Source organism: Dryobates pubescens, chromosome 30, assembly GCF_014839835.1.
Source record: "Dryobates pubescens isolate bDryPub1 chromosome 30, bDryPub1.pri, whole genome shotgun sequence".
NCBI lineage: Eukaryota > Metazoa > Chordata > Aves > Piciformes > Picidae > Dryobates > Dryobates pubescens.
This window is the reverse complement of record NC_071641.1, coordinates 378,605-400,799: the sequence shown is the minus strand read 5'-3', so window position 1 is coordinate 400,799 and position 22,195 is coordinate 378,605. Positions and strand designations below refer to the sequence as shown.

Below are 22,195 nucleotides of genomic sequence, written 5' to 3'. Positions count from 1 at the left end.
TCAGATTGATCTATTTCTAAGTGATAGAATTTGTTGGGAAAAAATGCTAGGTTTTTGATTGAGTGATCTTGGACTTTGGGGGGAGAATGAGGTTTAATAGCTCTGTTGATGTGAACTCAGTCGAGGATGTTTGCTGGTTACAGCAAAGATCGGAGGCTTTGTGTCAGCTGCATGCAACTTTGGTGTTACTGTAGATATTTTTTACGGGCAACATTTTAATTTGTATATAATGTTTAGCTCATCTGCCAGCATCTGAGCTAAGCTAACACTAAACTAATAGCAGCTAAATGTTTATTTTTCCAAGATTTATTTATGTAGGGCAAGGGTAGTGTTTCCATAACAAACTGCTGAGTTCTTCCCCGCAGTTCAGCTGTGGAAAGCCTCTAAGGCCCTGCTGAAATACAAAGGAGGGAGTGTTTGTCCTTAAGAAGTGGTTTTCAGTACAAAAAACCCCTCCTGGAAAAAAGCCTGTGAGTAAAGCTGTTGAATGAGAAGATGCAGAGAAAACTGGGATTGGCCTGTGCATGATTCAGTAACCTACAGAGGGATTGCCACCTGTTGCTCTCACAAGGAGCTAGCAATTTCTTTACTGGTTCGCCTCGATTGTAGGCACAAAGCTTCAGAAAAAAACAGCGTAAGATCATGGATGTAGAAGTTCAGGAGCCGAAAGCCAGATAGACATAATCTGAATCATATTACTCAAAACACCCCCACCAAATCCCCAAAACCCAACTCCTGACTTTTAAGCCAGTCTTGGAGTTTAATGGCTGGAGTCATAATTGTCACACTGAGAAGGAGCAGCAGCTCTGTGGTGGCAGCTGTAGGTCACCAGCAAATGCAGCCTTTCACAGTGGGGCTGTGCTCAGAGCTGGACTGTCCCTTGGCTGATGACATCAATCCATGTCATGTCACTACCTGCCTTCATTTCCTGGTTTTGTGTTAAACGCTGCTTTGTAATGAGCCATCAGATATCCGTGGCAGACTGGGAACCCAAACTCAGTGCCTGCATGGAAACAGTGTCCTCTGAGTCCTCCTGTGTGTCCACACTGTATGTCCTCAGGGTTTGTGGGGTTTGTACCCTTTGTCTGGAAAAACAACAGTGAGCTTGGAAGGTGTAAAGTGTCAAAAGAACCAAGTGGTGGTACTAGTGAACCTGCACAATGTTTTGTGTGCCTTGGTCCCAAGATATGAACAACAAATTACTACCTTAGCTTTTCCTGTACTTTCTTTTTTCTTTCATCATATGCAGCAAACAACCTTTGCCTTACGTTTAGCACCACCATTTGCAGTCTGTCCCCCAAGGCTTTTCTCAGACTGTATCTGTCCTCTCATTATTGATCTGCTTCAGTTCATATTTTCCTTGGCCATGAAGCACCGTTTTTATTTAATTAACATTGAATTTCATGCTGCTCTGTGCAGCCTACAGTCCTAAGATGTCTCAGGCAATTCTGTAGTTTGTGGTTTCACCTGCCTTCCCTGGTTTTGAAATGATCACCCATTTCAAACAGTGGAATACAAACCTGCCTCGAGAGTGCTAATAAAATGAGCTAATGAAACAGGCCCAAATGCTAAACCCTCTTGAGGTTGTTTTTCCTATGTAAAATCAATATTAATGATCAACCTCTATTTCCTCCTAACCATTCAGCTGCTCCAGGCTTAATAGCTTTTTGAAAGAATTAACCTTGTATTAATTGCAGAAGTAGCAATAAATAAATTATCTATTTTGTAATACTCCTGCATTCTATTTAGCAGCTCTTCTCTTAACGTGAATGCCAGATAGATTTGGAGTGGTTAACTCATGCAGACCTTTAATGCAAAATGTGATTAGCAGTTCTGCACCGGATTTGCATTTGGACAGCAAGCAAAAAAGGTTTTGCTCCTGCTGAAGCTAATTGCAAGGCACCTCTTTGATACTGGAAAAGCATTTCTTTTATTTCTTTTTCAGGGCTGGATATACTTTTTGAAAGTAGAAGCTAATTATTAAAAGTACTTGCCCAAGTTTTTAATAAAAAATCCTGCAGAAAGGCACCTTGGATGTAATGTAGGATTACAGCTATGATTGATGAACTGATTTGGCAAATAATAACATACAGACACTGGGTGATTTCTCCCTGGGATGGATGATAAAAACATTTCTTTAGTTGTTCAGCTGCAGTGATTGCTGATAAATGTTACCTAGATGTTGGGAAGTGTTCTGGGAGTGTGCTGCACTGGTATCTGTGGGACCTCAATGTCAATGCCTTCTGCTCATATGCTGCAGTCATCTTTCGTGAGCCCACCTTTCCAAAACCCAACCAATGAGATATACTTCATGTGCACGCATTTTGGCTGTGATACTCAAGCAGAAACCTGTGCTTGTTTAGACGTTCTGTCAACCAGTATTTCCAGAATATTTTTTCAGCTGTGGGCTCTGATCCAGCAACACGCCAAGATTTTTGCCTTATTGACTAAGACCATAGTTTGTACGCTTGGAAACTTTACAGCTAAGGGTGTTCTGACATTGTTCTGTCAGCAGCCTAATACCGCTTCCTGACTTTAAGCTTTCTAAATAGCTTTTGTAGAACAGTAATTCTGGAGGAAACCAAGGCACTCAAGTGCTTTATATAATGTCAATTAAGAAAAATAAAATTCCAGCCTTTCAGTTCATTTTTATTCCTGCATCTTTCTCCAGAATGAGCACAAGTTCAGGCTCCCAAGACTCTGCTTTGGCCAAAGTAAATTCAGAGTATGTTACACTGGTAAAGGCCTAGCCTAAAGTCTACTCAGTGGAAGGATCTCTATAGCTCTCATCAGCTTCGTATTAGGCCTTGAGTTGGTGACATGTACTTGGATTCATTTAAAACTTCAGTCATGTAAATCTGGGCTCTGTTCTTGCTGAGTTAATGCCAAGTCCTCATTGACCTCGCTGTGGACAGAAACAGAATTCATTACCAGTGTTTATCTGGGAAGAAGAGATTGTTAAACAGATAAGTACCTGTACCCTTGTGATGAAAGCCTGACTCATAATCTTATAAATGACTTTTTTAAATAGGATATGACAAAAAAGCAAATGGCTTTGGAAAAAATCAATCTTCAGAAATGTCTGCTATATTTTGAGAGTATTCATGGAGAATCTGTAAGTATACCCTGGAAAGATAGGTAAATTAAAAATTATCTCACTTTCCTAACATATTTTTGGATCCGTATTAACTGTTTACATGAGTAACATTATTTCAGTTATTTCAAACTAATCCTCAGCTACAAATGTTATTGCCCCAAACTGACAAATTTGGTTTATATTAAAAAGGCAAGTTCTTAGTATGTCTCTTCATGACTGGACTTTGCAGGGTTTGATGATAAAGATGGAGGATTATACATCCACAGCAGGCTTGGCTCATGCTTGCTGTAGCTCTTCTACCACATATGAAAGACTAGAATCCTTAGCAGCTGAGAAGGGTTTATAGGGCCCCATCTGAGACACGAACTGCAAAAGCGACATGACCTCTCATCTGCCATTTCCTCTGCTTCACAGCAGCACTTAAAAATTATTAATTAAAAACATGTCAAGGGACTTCACTGCTGAACAGATACAAAACAAAAAATTGAGACCGCTGGTGAGAGGATGATTTGCAAATGTGCCTGCACACAACTGAGAAATTCCTGTTTGATATCTGTGTCTGTGTGCTTACAGCTGCCTCTGTAACTGACGAGTAATTGCTTAGTAGAGGAAAAGGGAATTGCTTCAGCATGTGCCCAAAACTAACTGTTAAAATGATTGTGATATGAACCTGAACTCTCTGCATCTTAGATAAAACAATCTTTGTCCATCTTATTTGGGCCTAGAATGGGAGCTGAGGGATGGAGGGAATATATAGGAAGGGTATAGGAAGGGGAACTGAAAAAAGCAATTGAGTTATTAGTGCAAAGAGTCAGAAAAGTGAATGCTCGGTAGCAGGGGGTTCAGAGAGGGTGTTTCTTCTCAAGACTGAAGCAACTCTATAACCAGCTAAGAAAGAATATGCTAACTGCATAAGGAAAGAGACGATCAGTGATCCTAAGATGCCCCCAAAAAATCCTAGGTCCTGCCAAAGAGCTCTGACTTAAGGTCAGAAAAATCAGGGACAGTCAAGAGTGTAAAGCAAGGAAACCGAAGAATTAACCACATACATGTGAGAAGCAGATTTTATTATTTGTATCTGTATCAATATATTTTCCTGTGGGAAAGGAGTGAAGAGTCTGTATGCAGCCCTGGCACCGGGAACAGCTGGAGAGTGAGGCTGCTCATGCGGTTTGGTGATGACTTGGAGAAGGCACGTCAGTGAGTGCCCAGGCAGAGGCATTCTGGTGACACTGGCTAATAAAAGAGGTGTCCCAGTGCAAAAGAAGGATTTTCACAGCCCTTGAACATAGATTGCTGAAGCCTCAAGTTACCCCACTTTAGATGTTTGAAATAGCAACCCTTGGCACGCCTTGTCATTTGACACATAGCACAGCATAGTGTTATCAAAAGGTTAATTGCACTGGAGTGTACTGGGACTCCAAGGTAATAATCAGAAATGTAGGCTTTTATGCAAAAACTTAGTTGGTTTGTCATGGGGTTTGCCTTTTGGGTTTTTTTGGGGTTGGTTTGTGTGGTTTGGGTTTTTGTTTGTTTGGGGGTTTTCTTTTCTTTTGTGTTGGTTTGGTTTTAAGGCATAGACAGACACAGTGCAAACCTCCTTGGGGAGTACAAAGAGGGAGTCCATCAGGAAAACATCACCAAGTTGTTGGATATTCAGAGTATTATGACTCCAGTAGCCTTGAAGCATAGAGGACCACATTTGCCCTGCAGATGTACAGAATAGCTGAGCACCATCTTTATCCACTTACCTGAGCAAAGTCAGCCAGAGAGGAGCCTGACCAGGTTTAAACCAGAAAAGGAGCTGCTCTGGCTTGTCTGGCATTTCTTGGAGCAGTCCAATGGAACATGAAGACTGGGGAACTGAAGTGCATTAACTGGGTCAGGAAAACTGACACAGTACTGAAGTGCCCCTAGGAATAGGCCCTAACTACTCAATCAGCAAGACACATTGGTGTTACCAACTTGTTTCTCTGATGTTACCCTTACTCCTGCTGACCAGGTATTTGTCTGTTTCTGAGCAGCTCTGGACTATCGTCCATAGCACCAGCCAGCCTGTCGCTTCAAACCTGCTGTGTGTTTGCTCAGTTCGTGTGTGGCTGGGCTTCAGTGCAATGGCAAAAGACAGGGAAACTATAGCCAGTGGGTGCTGATAGGCATGTGCTTTGTGAAGAGAGGATGATGGTGGGACAGTTTGCAGATGACCCTGTTTTGACATTTGTTACTGAGGAATATGTGGTTTTTCTGGTTTTGGTTGGTATTTTTATGTTGTAGGATTTGCCTTTTTTATTTACTTCATGCAGTAAGTGGGGGCTACTGCACAGCTGTTTTCCATTTATATATATATATATTAATGTCTTAACAAATATATTTAGCTGTGCAAGGCTCTTAATACCTGACCTAAAATAATATTCTCCTTCAAATTAGTGCTTCTAGGTGCTCATAAAAGAGCAAGAGCAAACTACCCAGAGGATTTATTACCATCATGGAAGGCAGTTCCCGTGAGGGATGCATGAGCAGCTCTGCATGAGGCCAGCTTGCTCCTTGAGGCTGTACAATTGTGTTCTCAGTGCTCTCCACACCACTGGGCTGCTAAGTATATTGTCCCAGGCAGGCTGTCACCTTACTGTAGCCTTCCTGTTGCCATTATTACAGTTAAGTAAGGGAGATACCCATGCAATGTAGAGCAGAAGCAGATCTCAACCATTACAACTCTATTAGCATGTTCAGAAAGAGACAGAGAATGGTTTACCCTCTGCCTTTATAACCACAGTTCACATGGGATATCTATGGAAGCACAATACACATCAGGTCATACTCTTCTAATATCGTTCACAGCTTTGCAGGAGCAAATGATACATTTATTTATTGTTTTTAATTTTGGAGAAGTATATTTTGTTATGATTTCTCTTTAGGTAACTAAGCCAGAGAAGAGTCTCATGAAACCTCTTTATGACAGATACAGAATTATCAAGAAGCTGCTTGCAGCTCCATCTCTGATCACAACAATTGTAAGTTGGGAAGAATTCCTATCCATTGTAAAGAAAACATGCTAAAGGCTGCTTTTGATCTGTGCCACTGATACTTGAAGAATCTGCTTACTGTTTGATTTTTCAAACAGAGCAAATGCTCAGTAAAATTCACCTTCTAAGGTGAAGCTTAGATGTTGTGAAGTCCAGCAGCAGCTCCTGGGGCAATGCCTTCAAGTGCCCAGAGGTCAAAGGCTGGCATTAGTCTTCTACTATTGCTAACACGGGGAAACCTCTCTCTTTTCAGGAGGCACTCTGCTGCCACTACAGCTGTCTTTTCCATTTTAATATCAATGCTTTTATCAGTCACGGAGTACATAAACATAATTTGAAGTACACTAATAATGCAGCAATGTAATCTAACACCACTGGTCTCACTGTGAGTGGGAGTGGTGGAATCTGGCTAGTTGGGAATTAATTAGCGTGTCTCTGTCAAAACTGCTGATCTAATAGTAATTTGGGCTGGTTTAGAAATTACGAGCTATTGCCTTGTTAGAGGACAGTAGAGCCTTAGATTTCTTTGAAAAATCCCAGTGTAAATCTCTGTACCTGTGTATACATTTTAACATTTCACTGAAGTTCCCTTGGGTCACTTCTTAGGAGCTTTGCTCCGTGGGGGTATTTGTGTTTAAGCCTTAGTTTCAAAAGCTCAACTTTTCTTCTGAGGATGAAGAAGATGGTAACATCACTCTATCTTGCTAGTTAATGTTTGTAGCTATAAAACTCTGGAATCTCTACCTCCAACTCTTGTTACAGTCAGAATTTCTGGACATAATACAAACAGCAGAAATATATTAGAGGTACAAATTCCAGCAAGACTTCACTGCTTATATAACCACAGAATGAATCATGACTTTTCAGTAAACAAGTCAATTGCTGTCTGGAGATACTCAGAAGCAGGGTCAGCTTCTGTCCGCTTCAGTTACGATGGGCAGTAACTGTTGTGATGGACAGTAACTTATTGAGCCCCACAAGAGCTCTTAGGAATAATCTTGGATAGCCTGGGTAAAGCCTGGGTATCATCTATTTCAGTGCATACATCCAGGAAGTTAGATCCTCATTCCTTACCTTGTCATACAATTAATTGTTAGTTTTGGAACATAAACAGCTAATTTAGTAATGCTTTCTGTTTTACAAGCAGGAGGAGGAAGATTCAGATGAAGACCATTCTCAGAGCAGCCATGTGTTCTCATCTGGTCCAATATCTTGCCTCCCTGTGGAGGAACACTTGTGTTACTCTCAGGAGGAGAGTGAGCCTCCGTATGTTTCACCTCTGGATGAAAAGAAAGTTTTCAAGCAAACAGCCTTGTCAATGTCCAACTTGCATGAGGCAACAATGTAAGTTCTGGTTTTCATTCCTGAATGTTTTCAGATATTTCAGGTAGATGTTGTAGATGAAATATGATCCATACTTACTATATGGATCCATACTTACTGTACCACCTAACAAGTGATTCAATGTTTTCTTAGGGGTGAAAGGAGGGAGAGGATAATTGTTTGGGCAGCATACCTGTAGTTTGAGGTATTTATTCAAACAAATAACTTTGTGCCAAGTTCCTGAAGAGAAAGGTGAAGGAGTTACTGTCCCTGGGAATGTCCAAGCAGTATGTGGACCTGGTGCTTAGGGAGGTGGTTTAGTGTTGATCCTTCAGTGCTGGGTTGAAGGTTGGACTGGATGATCTTGGAGGTCTTTTCCAACCAGATATAATCTGTGATTCTGTGAAACTAAGGGGATAGGAGAAGTAATGACATAGAGTGGTAGATATGACATAATGGCAGTGAAGATGTGCAAGGCCTACCCATAATTGCTGCAAAACGTTGAGCTGACTGCTTGTCTTCTAACAAAGAAGTCACAAACCAACACACAGTTTGGCCAAGCAGGACGGTCTGTGCCTCTGTGAATGATGTAAAAAAACAAGAGCCACGAGGCATACAAACAGGTGACTTAAGGACCATGCAATATGATCACATGGGAGGCCACTGAATATGTGTAAAAACAATTTCTTCCTTGCAAAGAAAAGATATTATTCTCTGGAAGCCCCAAAATTTAATGCTGCATAAATCTCAATGTATGTGGGCTGTTATCACTGAGCCCTGGTGAAGAACATCCCTTCTAGAAAGAGCTGTGTCCCCATAGCTTATGGGATGGTATCTTTACATTGTGCTTCTATTGGGAGCTCTTAGATGAATAAGTGAAGTTGACTAGACTCTAGCAAAATCAAGAGCAGATAAAAACATCTTGGTTTTCCGTGTAACTCAACTGTGTATGTGATAGTTCACTCACAAAAGCTGTGAAGGCGTTTCTGTGCGGTATGTTATTTTGGAAAGAAAAAATTAGCAGCTATATATGTCACAATGGAATTCTTCCACTGCTTAAAATCCTTAGTCTCCAAATACCAGCTAAAACACGGCCTCCAAAAATGCTGGCTCTGAGTACCACAGCATCACAGTAATGTTTTGTAACAGCTGCTTTTAGGAGTTGGGCTTGGGTGTTGACTTCATTATTTCAGTCCCAGAGATGCAAAGCATTTTCTGTGAGATGCTGAGCCCCATCAACTCTATTAATTCCACACAGCATTAAGACCACTATCAAGACTCAATCCTGAGGGTTTTTTTTATCCCTGCTGTCCTCAGAGTCTCTGCCTTCAGCTTACTAGAGGGGTTCAAATACTAGTAAAGGGGAAGGAGCATGACTAACGTGTGGTGGTATAGCCATAGCTAGAGGGACATGGTGAAATGTCTTGCCTGCCCTAGGTCATAACAGCAGGCTCCTTCTTACCCAAAGCCACAGCTTTGGGTAATAAGCTGCTTGCAGAGAGATGGAGGTTTCATGGTCTCATCTGTATTTTACAGGCCTGTTCTGCTTGAACATCTCAGAGAAACAAGAGCAGACAAGAAAAGGCTTCGCAGAGCTCTGAGAGAGTTTGAGGAACACTTCTACAAACAGACAGGAAGGTAAATAACCAGCTTAACAAAAGCCCTTTCCTTCTCCCCTTCACATCTCTATGCAGATGTGTTTCTGCTATGGTGGATACTCATAGGTGAGCAGGTCTAAGAAGAAGCAGCGAGGGACTGAAAGATACCATGCTGGTTCCTCGTCTCTCTGGAGATGTCCATTTCCCTGCTTAGCCCCTCTGGGATGTGGACATCCCTGATGATAGTTTGGATGTGCCTGCAATGGGTATATACAGCGAGCTGAGGGAAGGCTGCTAAAGAGTCTTTCTGAGGATGCCAGGCTGCAGGAATTGCACTTAAATTGCATTTAAAGAAAAGGTCAGTTTTAAAATTTGAAGCCACTGTTTCCTTTCACCCATAGATAAACACTGGCCACTTTTAACTCCTCGTTTACCTTCCTTGTTTGATGAAACCTGTGGAGGATACTGGTGTGTAGTATTCTGGTAACAGCTTTCAAAGATGTAATAACTAACTGACCTGCATATTAATTTGAGAGTGAAGCAGTTCTTCTGACATAGCTATGAAAGTTCAGTATTTTAAATGATATTTCGTTTCTGTCTAGTAGAGCTTTTTAGTCCTGTTGAATTTTATCTGTAGTCATCTACAGTTGGGCGGGGGAGGGCAGGGAATCAATCCATCCCAGTCCCCATTAGCTGTTGCGGAGTTAATTTTAAAGACTGTTTCTCCCTTTATGTGTAAAAGTGGTGGCACTTTTATTTGCTTTCTGTAGGAGTCCACACAAAGAAGACCGTGTGCCCATGGCTGAGGAATACTCTGAATACAAGCACACAAAAGCCAAAATCAGGCTCTTGGAGGTGCTCATCAGTAAGCATGACATTTCCAAAACGATTTGAAGAGAATGCAATGTTGTGGCATTTTCTAGCAAAAGCAAACAAACAAGTAATGAAAAAAAGAAAGTAGTCTTGCAGGTCTTGGTCTGCTGCACAATCATTTGACACACTGAGATTTTTGATGCACTTTACCAATTACACTAGCTGGGATGAGAGAGGACAGCAATATGCAAGCATATTAAGCACAGGTGAGTGGACTATAGTATATATTTTTTTCCTTTTGAAAAAGCCTTGAGGTGCACTGTGAGAATGCCAGAAATTAAAAGGACATTGTAGATCCTCGGTTTGACCTGCTCTTGGTTTCAAAAAGTGTGAGGAAATGCTTTCCAGGTTTTTAGTACATCTTAGCACATGATAATACAACACACATCTCTTTCCAGAATTAACATGCTCCGTAATTGACTATTATTGTGGGCTCTCAATGTGTTAATTCACATAACTGAAAGAAATATGAGCTTAAAACAAATGAAGGAAAAGCTCACAAACACACGCTGTCTTTCACGGCAGAATTGCTCTTCAGTAGCTTTTTCTAAAGGGCTTGTGGTGATAGGATGAGAGGGAATGGATTTGAGCCAGAAGAGGGGAGACAGACTGGATATTAGGAAAAAATTCTGTACAGTGAGGGTAGTGAGACATTGGAACAGGTTGCCCAGGGAGGTCATGGATGCCCCCTCCCTGGAAGTGTTCAGTGGCCTGGTTGGATGAGGCCTTGAGCAACCTGGTCCACAGCAGGGCGGGGTTGGAACTAGATGATTTTTAAGGTCCGTTCCAACCCAAACCATTCTGTGAATCTATGAATGGTGCACACAAAGAACCAGTGCTGTGATTTGCTCTAAAATCCTGAGAGTAGAGGAAAGTGAGGCTGTCTCTACAAAAAAAACAACCCCAAAAGGATGGAATGTGACTGCCAGATGGAACTATTGGTTAGAAATAAGAAGTGTTTGGTGCAATGATACAGACACAGTTCACTGGGAAGAGCGAAAACAAATGTAGTGGCTGCTGTCCTTTGCACTGCAATTCACAGGACCTGGCTCATGGTACTTCAGTAAATAGATCAACCACATGCTAATTTTTATTTCTGTATTAAACTTTGCACTTTATTTTGCCTGGCACTAGAACATTTGCTTTTCTAACTACCAAAGTTCCTTTAGAAGCATGCACTTTGCAAAATGTCCAAGTATTTCTTGTGTTCTAAATTGCCACCTATCTATATATTAACACAGGACTAGATTACTGCATTATGCTAAGGTATTTTGGATAGCTAAAGTAGATGGTATATAATTGAGTGTCACAGTTATCTGATGAGGAATGCTAGACTCCTTGTTTACTAGAAGTAAGAATATATATATATATATAAAAACCAGCTATTTTTCCATTGGAATTACACATCTTTCTTAATTTCAGAGCACCACACAGTAATGTGAAGGATTTTTTTCCCCACTATGTGTGATAGATGTGAAAAGTGGGCCGTTAACAAAAGGCTTGTCAGTGGGTTTTGCGTGAGAAATGAAAAGCCGGGATGCTGAGAAATACCTGGCCCAGACATAAAGTAAGGAATAACAATAATAAAAAAAAGCAACATAAATTTAAGAAGGGGCTTGAATAAGTTTATTCATGTTTAGTGTTTTCCTTCTTTAACTGTCATTTTGTATTGATCACGTAGTATAAGCAACTTGGTTTTTATCTAGGTGAGAAGACTTCCATTTTATAAAGCCTATTACGTACCAACCCTGTTTGTATTTCCCATGTGTGTAATGGCTGGGCATGATCCTGCAGACATGCACATTTTCAAGTAGCTTGGAGGGAAAAGTATGCACACTAAAAAAGGAAATTTTTATTTCTCAGAGGTCTCTTGTTTCAGTGTACTGACTTAATAATTTATAACTTAACTTTTATGAATCAGAAATTGTCTCCTTCGTAAATATGTTTTAATTAAAGTCATCTAGAGCAACAGGAACAGATACAGAGCTATTTGAAGTTTACAAACTACATCTTTGATAAGGGAAAATGATTTCATGACATACGTATACAATTGATATTAAAATGTACTCTATATATTCTATATGATTGTATAATATTTTATACAGCGGTACAAATAAAATATTTTTCTATTATATTTATCATGTCGAGACACAGTTTCTGTTTTCAGTTAGCTAATATAAATAACATAAATAACACTGTCAAACAACGCGCTGGAAGTGCTGACATTTCTAGGCTCTGAAATTCAACTCATGCTGCAATTACAACCTGTCATGCTGTTTAGTTACCCCGGTACTTGCTCAGTAGTTAAAACGAACGCATATTTAGACACCGTCGAGAAGCCGTTATTTTCATTTTGCTAAAGCAGTTTATATAGGGTTTTGTTATGTTTGGCAAGAAACAGAAAACAATTGTTGCAGCATCTAGGTATAAATGGTTGCCAGAAAGAAATCCAGGACTTCTAATCATTTAAAGCATCAGGGGAACAGGAGGGAAGGAGGAAGAGAAGAAATGCTAAAAACGCTATCGGGGATTTTGAAGACTCGTGTTTGCTTTTGGTGACAGCGGCATGTGCATGCTTCTGACAAAAATGCCTGACTATGGAAATGGGCAACAGAGGTTTGAAGGCTCCTAAGTACGGAACGAGGGAAGTTTTAACGTCCAACACTGATATTGCAGGTCTTGCAGCTGGGATCTTTCTTTGCATTTGCAGTAGACAAGCTCATTAGTTGGTGACCAGTAATTTCTGCAACTGTGCCGAGGGAGAGATCCACAGGATCAGTGTAAATTACTTCCAAAATAACATCCTGGGCATGATGGTAAACCAGGACACCATCTTCTTCATCGCAGGTCAGAAATTTATTATCTTTTATATTTAGCTGAGGAAGGCGCTGCTTACAGAATTCGTCTCCTGGTGACCCGACGGGGGCAATGACGAGAATGACGTAGTGGTAGGCTGTGTACATGCAGTAGAAGTCTCCAAAGTACAAGTTAGTATTTGGGTTGAAGAGTTTTTCAGCTGCAATCTCAAACCTGTATCTTCCATAAGGTGAATCCTGTGGTGGCTTCCCAGTGTTAAACTCAGTGTTGCAGCTAAAGAAGACGCCTTCTAGCTTCCCGCTGATCGGCGAGCCATGGCTGCCACTGTTATCCTTAACAGAGGGCTGCATAGCATTCCCGTGGTGCTCTCTACAAATGAATGACTGGCATTGTTTATTTTGTAACACATGGGGAAAGCTAGGCCATCATGCTGTTTGGTGACAGAAGGGACACATCAAACTGAAAACTCTGTTAAGTGCCATGACATTGGGACCAAGAAAACCAAGCCATGCTCAGAAAGCTCTAGAATAACTCAGCCTACTCTTGCAGTCTGGCTTCTCTGTCAGCTGCGTGGCTATGATATGCAGGCAGAGAACAAAAAAAGGCCCCACATCACCAGTATCTTTAATTAGCTGATTTGTTCAGCCTTCCCAGTACAGTTCTAACAAAAAAAGCCCCACTTTTTAATTTAATCACAGCTCAGCCTCCATGTGCTGAATGTACTGTTTGTGAAGATGTCTTCTTAGCACAGGCAGTATATATTTTATGTAGAAAATTGCCAGTTATTTTATGCTGTTTTTCAGAGAACTTGGAGGAAGGAATGGACTGTCTGCCAGAGATTTTTCTTGCCCTCCCCGTACCCACCCTCCACCCCCACCCCCCCCCAATATTAATTTCAGGTCTAATTTCTCTGCTACAGACTTCAATCAGAGCAGAGCTGTGCACAGAGTATTAGGCAATTTGGTTAGTTTCCACTTTGATTGGTGCTTCTGCAGTCACCAGTCCCAAGAGGGGAAATATACAAGACTAACAGGATTTGTTTTGCAGGCTGAGCTCAGTTTGGTTCCAGAGAAATGCAATGCTCAATGTAAAAAGTGAGTTCTTAAGACCCTGAATCCCAAATTTCACTCAGCAGCATTAGGCTGGGAATTTGAAGAACAGTCCAAAACACTCCAAAACAACTGATCCTTAGCACCTTGGATTTTATGTACAGCAGGGCCTGCCCCACACCTCTCGAAGTGCTGTGGTGGCAGCTTTGGCTCTCTCTGTACCTGTAACTGGTACAGTTACACCACGGGAAACGTCCCCTTTTGTAGGTCCTGCAAAACACCAGATTTACCAGGCCCCCTTAGAAAAAGCCATATACAAAAATATGTGAGGCTGTGGGGCAGGGGACCCTCTTGTGCTGTGCTTCCCCTACCCACCCACCCCCCCCTTTTTTTTTTTTTTTTAATTCTAAGGAGAAGAAAAGGGAAATCAGCCAAGGCTGACTGCTCGTGCTCTGCTTTTAACTTGTACCAGCTCCAGATTAAATGGTGCTGTGTGGGAGAAGGTTTTACTTGGTTAAAGTGGGAGGTAGCAGTCAAAGCAAACAAATTCAGTGTGTACATACAAACCAGCTCTAAATCAACTCAGTAATGTCTCCAACTGCGACTTTTTCATTATTTCTTATCTTAATTTGACTCTAAGATAAATTGCAAAACTCTTCTAGGCCATTCCCATACTACATAGCAATTGTCTCAAGCCCTATTTCACAAGACATTCACTGGGGGGGTGTATGTGGGGTGTAGGGGGTGTACTGTGGTGTACAAGTGGTATTTTATGACTGAAGCAATTACTAGGGAGGAAAAAAGCTTGAAGTACCACCACCATTCTGCAACCTGAAAAGCCAGGCTTCCTGCTGTGCCACTTCTGTGGCAAGACACTGACATCCAGTGGCCAATTAGGCTAATTATAGGTCAGGCTTCCAGGGGATGTGTGCCGCTTTCTGGCGCTCCCAGCCGAGGTAAGCAGTAGAGTGACAGGAAGACTACTTACAAGCTGCCATGTCAAACCCTACATTTAGGGGCTGCTGCTTTAGCACCGGGACAGCTTGCTTGTTTGCCAGCACTACTACAGCAATAAGCTTTTCCAAGCTTGGTTACTAGTTATGACCCCAGAGAGGCCATTGGCAGGCATGAAGCCTGTGGTTAGGGTGTACATACCACACAGAAGGATGCCCTGTGGAAGGACTAGCTCTTGTGACCATAACAGTACGTTTCTGATTAGAAAGGGCAACCAGAGCTTCATAATGACCTGGCAAAACACAGTGTTTTGTCTCATTAGCTAACAGAAAGGAAAACAAACTCATCTCTATTTTTATCAAACCAAGAAGAGGCTTAAAGGGAGGGAGGGGGAAAGTGCAATCAGTCACCTTTAGCAGAACAAGGCCAAACCCACACCTATAAATACACTTAGGTGTCAGTTTTTAAAGCTCTGTGAAGAAAAAGGCAGGTGCACTATGACTGCATAAATGAACACAAAGCTATGTGAGAATCAGCACCACCACAGGCATTTTCCTTCTAGGATGGCAGCATATTTATGAGGTCCTCAAAGAGCCTCAACAACTGCAAATCATCTCTGCTTCCATTGAGTTTTGCAGCTTTGTCACTCTGTGCAACAGAGTAATTCTTGCAAAACACGGAAAGGACAGAGCAAACCCCATGCTCTGGAATATACAAGACCCTCCCTGGAACCAAGCAGGTCCACTACACAGTGGAAATGTCTACAAGGATGGTAGAGGCTGTTCTTTGGAGTTGGATTCCCTTGAGTATCTTTTTCCCTCACCAGTTTTAACAAACTTACTTCTCATTAACAAACATACTTCTCATGTGTCAGATACTAGAGTGACAGCCACGTAAAATGATGTTGCACAGCAGCCCCATCTCAATGCAGATCAAAGCAGTGCTGCCACCCTTCTGACACAGGGCTGAAAGAGATGTCACACTGCTTACCTCTCATCCACATTCTTGAATGGTGGAAGGTTACCTCTGCACAGTGACTGCTCCTGCTCAGTCTGTACATAAGCTTTGACTTCTTATATTCACAAACCCACTGAAAAGTTGTCTTTTCCACTGCAATGATGTGAAGGCACACTAGGTCTCCAACAGGAATAAGGAGCCATCCCATTTGTTTATTCCAACCGAAGCACAGTGTTGTAAAATTGTGCAAGTATCACCCCTTCTCCCTCCCCATATGATCTGTAAATTGACATTTGGATTTCAGAGCCCCAGTTACTACATTTGGGCATAGAAATGGGGTGGTTGTATGTGGAGAGCACATATCTGAGATGGGACTCCTAGGTGCAGGCAAGTGTCTATGCACACAGTTGTGTGTACCATTAGACATTTTGCTCTGGATTTCTTAGTGCAATAAAAGTATTTTGCTTTTTTATGCCAAGAGGCACTGTGATCAGGCTGCAGACCCTCTGAGTACTCCAGCTTCTGCTTCAAAACAAACTTGTATTGCCTAATGGGAGTGCCGAGTTAAACAAAGTGAAATAAATGAGTTATCTTTTATTTTTGTTCCCTTCTTCTGAAGTGGCAATAAGGTACACAGACATTCTGATCTAGCTTTAGCACAGCTGCCTCCATTCACTTATTTGTCATTACTCCCTTAATTTGCCACACAATTTCTTATAGGCTTACTTTCTTACCTGGTATAGTCAAAGTATTCTTTGTGCTGATTCCGATAAAAAACAGACAGTTTGAGCATGCGGCCTGCAATCACTTCAGCTTTTTCCAAAAGCTGTGTTAGGTGAACTTTTGAATAATCTGTAAAGAAAAGGCAATCTGCTAGTAGGGGGGCAGGAAACCCCCACCATACTCTCCAATAGCTACACAGAGGCACAGACTTCAAACTGGGAAGAGAGCCTTGGTAACATAGCGCACATCATTCAGCAGCTGCACAAAAACTATATAGCCCAGCACCAGTTTCCAACAGTGGCAAACAGTCAAGTGTCAGGAACATGCACATCTGATTCTACCCACTCCTTTCTCCCCAAGTATTCAACAAGCCTACAGTAACTTTCAGCTCTGGATTTGCCAGGTTGGAGCTGGTTTCCTTGCATTTGGAACTGCAGAGGAGTGGAGAACTGCTCTGGTGTCTGGCTCATGTCATTTGATAAACAACACCCCCAGGTTGGGCCCTAAGCAATTTTTTTTAATATGTGAATTGTTATTGGCTCACAACTAAGTAGCACCTCAACCACCACTGGCACTAGGTCATGAACATCCAAGGGAAGAGACTTACAAATAAATGACAGGCTAAACTGAACCTTGAGACAGGCTCTTGGCAGTGCTCAGACTTTGTAGCATGCAGACAAGGGAGAGCAGATTGTCTTAAGTAAGCTGTCTGTTAAGAGAGCTGCTACACTGTCTTTTCTCCACAGGTGCTAGTAGCCAGCAACAGACACACAAGTGGCTCCACTACACTTTGTCTCACCAGTCTCCCCTCAAGCAGTGGTGCCAGGTGCAGCCCTTTGGGACTGCTAAGCTACTGCAGAACAAAGGAGCAGCCCCTCTGCCTCTAGCATTGCCAAACCTGATATGCTCACAAAGCCTCAAGCTAGAATTCCAGTTTGCAGGTGTGACTGTTCCAGGCATACCAGCCTTGCTGGCACCAGTAGCTGGCTAAGCAGCTCAGGTAGCACAGCTGGTATTCCTTGCACATGCCCTGTGGTCCATGCTTCCTCAGCAATGTTACCTGCTGTGCAGAACTCGATGATTTCGCTCCACTCAGAAACAACATAATCACCATCGACTTGCTTTGATGCTGTCTGCACTGCCACTGTATACTCTGTTCTTGGGCTCAGGAACCAGTGCCCACGGACTGTCATAGGCAAAGGAACAGCTTTGGCCACCAGTTTAGTGGGTACATCCTGATGAAAACAAAAAGACAAAACAACACAAAAGTCAGCAGTGAAATCAAACCAATCTACCACCCCTTCCTTCATTGTTTTTGCAATGTAATCCTCAGCTCCATACCATCGATGTAAACCTCAGCTATTTCTCACAGTCTGTTGGTCCAGCAAAGGTAATAGAGTGGCTGAGGATGATGGTCTAAGGTTTTCTCTAAGAGTTATGATGATAACTTGTGCATAGGATTTTATTACTGGTTCCAAGTGGCTATAGACTGAAACTATCACACGTAACCCAGATACTTAACTCAGACCAGCACCATTTGTGCTTAAGTATGCAAACAAAAGAAAGATGTGCTACTGAGCAAAATGAGTTAAGAGCTTCTTGTACTCTCATTGCCATTGTTTTCCTTCACTTAGTGTAACCAAACAAAATTCCTCCTGCCATCAATCAGTCCATTATATTGCTGTTCATGTCTTCCAAACCAAACTTCAACAGACAAAAATCAAACATGTTGCAGAGTAACTTTGTGTGTTTTCCACATATCAAAGTAGCCTTTTGTATAGAAGGGCCAGAACTGGTCAAACACACAGCTAGATAATTTGTACCTGTCAGTGTACCTCTTGCTTCCCACCCTGCCATCATTTCAGATACTCTGTTTTGCTCTCCCAATGTGTTGCACCATAGTACAACAAAGGAGAATAATTGGTTCTTGTTGATGATATACCTGATTTCTACAGTAGCAAAGACTGCAGCAAAGACCAGCTAAGGGAAGGAAAAACTTGAAGAACTGGACAGTTATGCTAGAACTGGGAGAAAGGACTCACAGTAGAGTTGATCCTCTGCATGGTGTGCCCAAGGAGCTGTGATAAAGCCTATTTGCTCTTGAAAATGTATCAGTAATCACTGAATACCAAGATGGCTGCTACGTGAAAGAGTGGGCAATTTAGATAGCATCCATAACTGTCCACCTATAAATACTAGTCCATAACATCCATCTATGGATACCAGCACAGTAATCCTTTAAGAAAAAAATAAAAGAAATTGAAAAGATGTATTTTCTGTTCATGATCTGTAAAGCAAGATCTGATTTATTTTGTGTGTGTGTGTATGTCTTCTGTTATGAGAAAATATCTTTCCTTTATTGTTTTTCTCTCAAAAAATGAAAATCCTCAGTTTCTGTATTAAGAAACTAAAAACCAACAGCTTGTGTGATCGACTGATAAGGTAAGATCTTGTTGACACGATTTCCTTTTGTTAATTCTCATTTAAATTAAGTAACAATTGTGGAAAACTTTCTCTGTAAAGATTCAGTTGTGTGCTTTGAAGTAAATAACACAGAAAAGATACAGAAAAATTACCTGAATATATAAAAGAAACACCAAATGACATCTAAAGCTACAGCCCTGGAACTGCTTTGCAAAGGCATCCCCGGGACTGAATTTGCTACTGCTGATGCAGACAGCAGCTGCCACAGTTACAATCATTACTCTTCCTGTCATATTTTCTCTGGCTGTGGTGAAAACTGTATCCACCTGTGTTAGGTTTCTGTGCCCACAACCCAGCCGTTGGCTTTGCCCCTATTATTTTGTCAGTTTTCATGTAACACTAAAAGCTTCCTTGTCCCCATGCATCAAAGCCTTGCCTTCCAGCAATGTATCAGGAAAGAGGCAGAGTACCTGAACACACATTAAACAGAGGAGTTTATCTCCTTTGCTGGGGAGGAGGGACAGACGTGGTACTTGTTGTAACTCTAAGCTGGTACTCTTTTTCTAAGCAAACAATGGGTTTTGTTTTTGTTTTTTCCTTTAAGGTCACTATGGTAATCCCATGAAAAAAATGTTCCTGTTGAAATTTCTCTGGGGATTGTCCATTTCTTCCTTTCATCTCTTTTCTGCTTAGCTTTTGTTCCTAGCTGAGCCCCCAAAGAAGTGCAAAGGAGGTTTTATGCCAGCTTAAGAACAGCCAGGATTCTGGAGTGGCAGATGGCTGCTCCACCACCAGTACCCATCAGACCAATCTAAAGGTGCCTAGATGGCAATAATTTCCAGGAGCAACCTGAAGCACTGGATAAATAAGCAGCAAGGTACCCAAGTCACGCTACCTCATTCCCTCTCGGGAAGAGATCCCACTTTGATGTCCCCTTTTGGCTGCCAAAGCAGCTTTACATTTTCAGCTTTCTCCCATTTCATCTCATCCTTCCCTTTGCCAGGTATGCTTGTAGGACACACTGTGGGAACTCAGCACACCCTATTTTTGCTAAATGTCTGAGCCTCATTTCCTGTTGCATGGGAATTATCATAATCCTGTATCTTTTTTAAAAGGAGGACAGCATACAAATTGCATTGAGAAAAAGAGAACATCTTACTAGAACACCAATCTTGACATACAATACAGACCTCCTCCTTCACAGACATGATGACAACTGTCATAAATAATCAAACTTTATGCACTCTGAATATGCTGAACATACTTTATATATTTGCCACCAGAAAAGGTAGTGGAAGAGAGACTCATTTCTCTGTGGTCTCCTGGGTACCCAAGAAAACAAACAGCCCCCTTTCCTGAGGTACAGCACCTATCAGACAGGTAAGTCTACATACCAAGTCACTTGCTCACAGCCAAGTGAACAAACTGAGACTTAACACTAACTCTCTACAAGTCAGAAAATAGTTCAAGCTGGTCATCTGGGTTTATCATCTGTAAAGAGAGAGAGGCCCTTGCAGGCAGTGATTTACCCTACCTGCTTTGTTGTGAAGGCAATGGATGGGTTGGGGATGATTCAATTCTCTCGGGATCCTGAGAAGAGTCAGTCCCTGGTGCTGCAGCTCCCTGCCCAGCAGGTCTCTTCCTGAGCCCCAGCTGTGAAACTCACCTAACTAATGTTAGAGGGAGGAAGCATGCTTGTCTCTAACCATCCTAAGGTTAGGGCAAATTTTAATTCGGAGCAAATTTTAGTTTCTCAACAAAAGCCAATTGTAAGAAGTCTGTTCAAAATTACTTAGCACTAAAGATATACAAAAAGCAAACACCTGTGTGCTTTGGCACAGATCAATGTTATCCAGTCTGGGTAGTTCTCTTGCCTGCTCTGTCAGCTGTCTGGGTTCCCATCCATTCTGGCTGGGAAAAAACAAAACAAAACAAACCCAAACAAACCAAAACCAAAGCAAAACCCAAAATCCCCAAATCAGCTTTACCTATGAGACAATTGTTACCAAGAAATTATAAGTTAATTCTGACAAGATATGCAAATTATCCATCATTTGAATTGGTAGACTGCAGTCTCCTGTTCTTACAAAATCAATTACCTCTCTCCTTTGACACTTCATCACAGTTAAAAGCCAAGGATTTTCTGAGAAAAAATAAATCTAATAGATTATTATACTACAAATACATTTTTTCCTCTCCATTTTAATGCTAATCACTCAGTGAGATTAAAAAAAACAACTTACAAAAAAGGAAGAGAGAAAAAATAAATGAGAGAAATAAAACCCCAGCAAAGGACAAGTGATGAACACAGCCATTGCTCACCACTCACTGAGCAATACCCAAGCAAGGGTCCACCCCTGCAGCCAGCCCCTCCCTGCCCCACTTTATACACTGGGCATGACAACCTCTGCTATGGAAAATCCCTTTGGCTAGCTGGGGTCAGCTGTCCTGGCTGTGCCCCCTCCCAGCTTCTTGTGCACCTGCTTGGTGGCAGAGCATGGGAACCTGAACTGAGGATAAGCACTGCTTAGCCACAACTAAACCAGCAGTGTGTGACCAACATTGTGCTCACACTAAATCCAAAGCACAGCACTCTACCAGCTACTAGGAATGAAATTAACTGCCTCAGCCAAAACCAGGCGACATGTATACAAATAAAATGAAAGAAATGAAGAAGAGTCCATCCCAATAAGCATTTACATTAGAAGGTATATTTATTCCTGTAGTATAAAACAGGAATTCAAATTCAAAAGCTGTCAGGCCAAAAGTAGTATCAATAAGGAAAAAAAAAAAAAAGAGACATGCCCTAGTTAATTTGTTATTACAATTAAAAATGAGTCATAGTCAATCCAGAATCATAGAATGTCAGAGGCTGGAAGGGTCCTCCAGAGATCCCTCCAGAGTCTGACCCCCCCTGCCTGGGGCAGGCTGCACAGGAATGCATCCGGGCAGGTTTTGAAAGTCTGCAGAGAAGGAGACTCTGCAGCCTCTCTGGGCAGCCTGTTCCAGTGCTCTCACCATAAAGAAATGGCTCATGTTGAGGTGGAACTTCCTGTGGTCTAGCTTGTACTCGTTGTTCCTTGTCCTATCACTGTGCACCCCCAAAAAGAGACTGGCACCTTCATCTTGACACCCAGCCCTCAGATACTTACAGATCACCTCTCAGATCACCTCTCAGCCTTTTCCAGACTAAACAGCCTCAGGTGTCTCAGTCTTTCTTCATAGGAGAGATGTTTAAGTCCCACAATTGTACTTTGAGCTATTTGTTGGATGCTCCCCAACAGATCCCTGTCTCCCCTGAAGTGGGGAGCCCAAAACTGGACACAGTATTCCAGGAGTGGTCTCACCAGGGCTGAG

The 22,195-nt window shown here is 41.9% G+C and overlaps 2 protein-coding genes across 5 annotated transcripts in view; one reads left to right on the top strand and one right to left on the bottom strand.

Moving 5' to 3' along the window:
- FAM13C (family with sequence similarity 13 member C) overlaps positions 1–9,975 on the top strand; it is a 49,466-nt gene extending 39,491 nt beyond the window's left edge. For 2 of the 3 annotated variants that reach the window (XM_054174595.1, XM_054174593.1), the window contains 5 exons: positions 3,032–3,115; positions 6,013–6,108; positions 7,265–7,464; positions 8,980–9,081; positions 9,812–9,975. In XM_054174595.1, the coding sequence (XP_054030570.1) occupies positions 3,032–3,115; positions 6,013–6,108; positions 7,265–7,464; positions 8,980–9,081; positions 9,812–9,935 (606 nt within the window). In that variant the 3' untranslated portion in view covers positions 9,936–9,975. The remainder of the gene's footprint in view (positions 1–3,031; positions 3,116–6,012; positions 6,109–7,264; positions 7,465–8,979; positions 9,082–9,811) is intronic. The other variant, XM_054174594.1, reaches the window with a different exon arrangement.
- A 943-nt stretch (positions 9,976–10,918) lies between these two features.
- The window catches only part of PHYHIPL (phytanoyl-CoA 2-hydroxylase interacting protein like), a 57,646-nt gene continuing 46,369 nt past the window's right edge, over positions 10,919–22,195 (bottom strand). For both annotated transcript variants that reach the window (XM_054174592.1, XM_009906091.2), the window contains exons 3-5: positions 17,475–17,649; positions 16,426–16,543; positions 10,919–13,100 (exon numbers count right to left, since the gene is read on the bottom strand). In XM_054174592.1, coding sequence (XP_054030567.1) covers positions 12,566–13,100; positions 16,426–16,543; positions 17,475–17,649 — 828 coding nt within the window. In that variant the 3' untranslated portion in view covers positions 10,919–12,565. The remainder of the gene's footprint in view (positions 13,101–16,425; positions 16,544–17,474; positions 17,650–22,195) is intronic.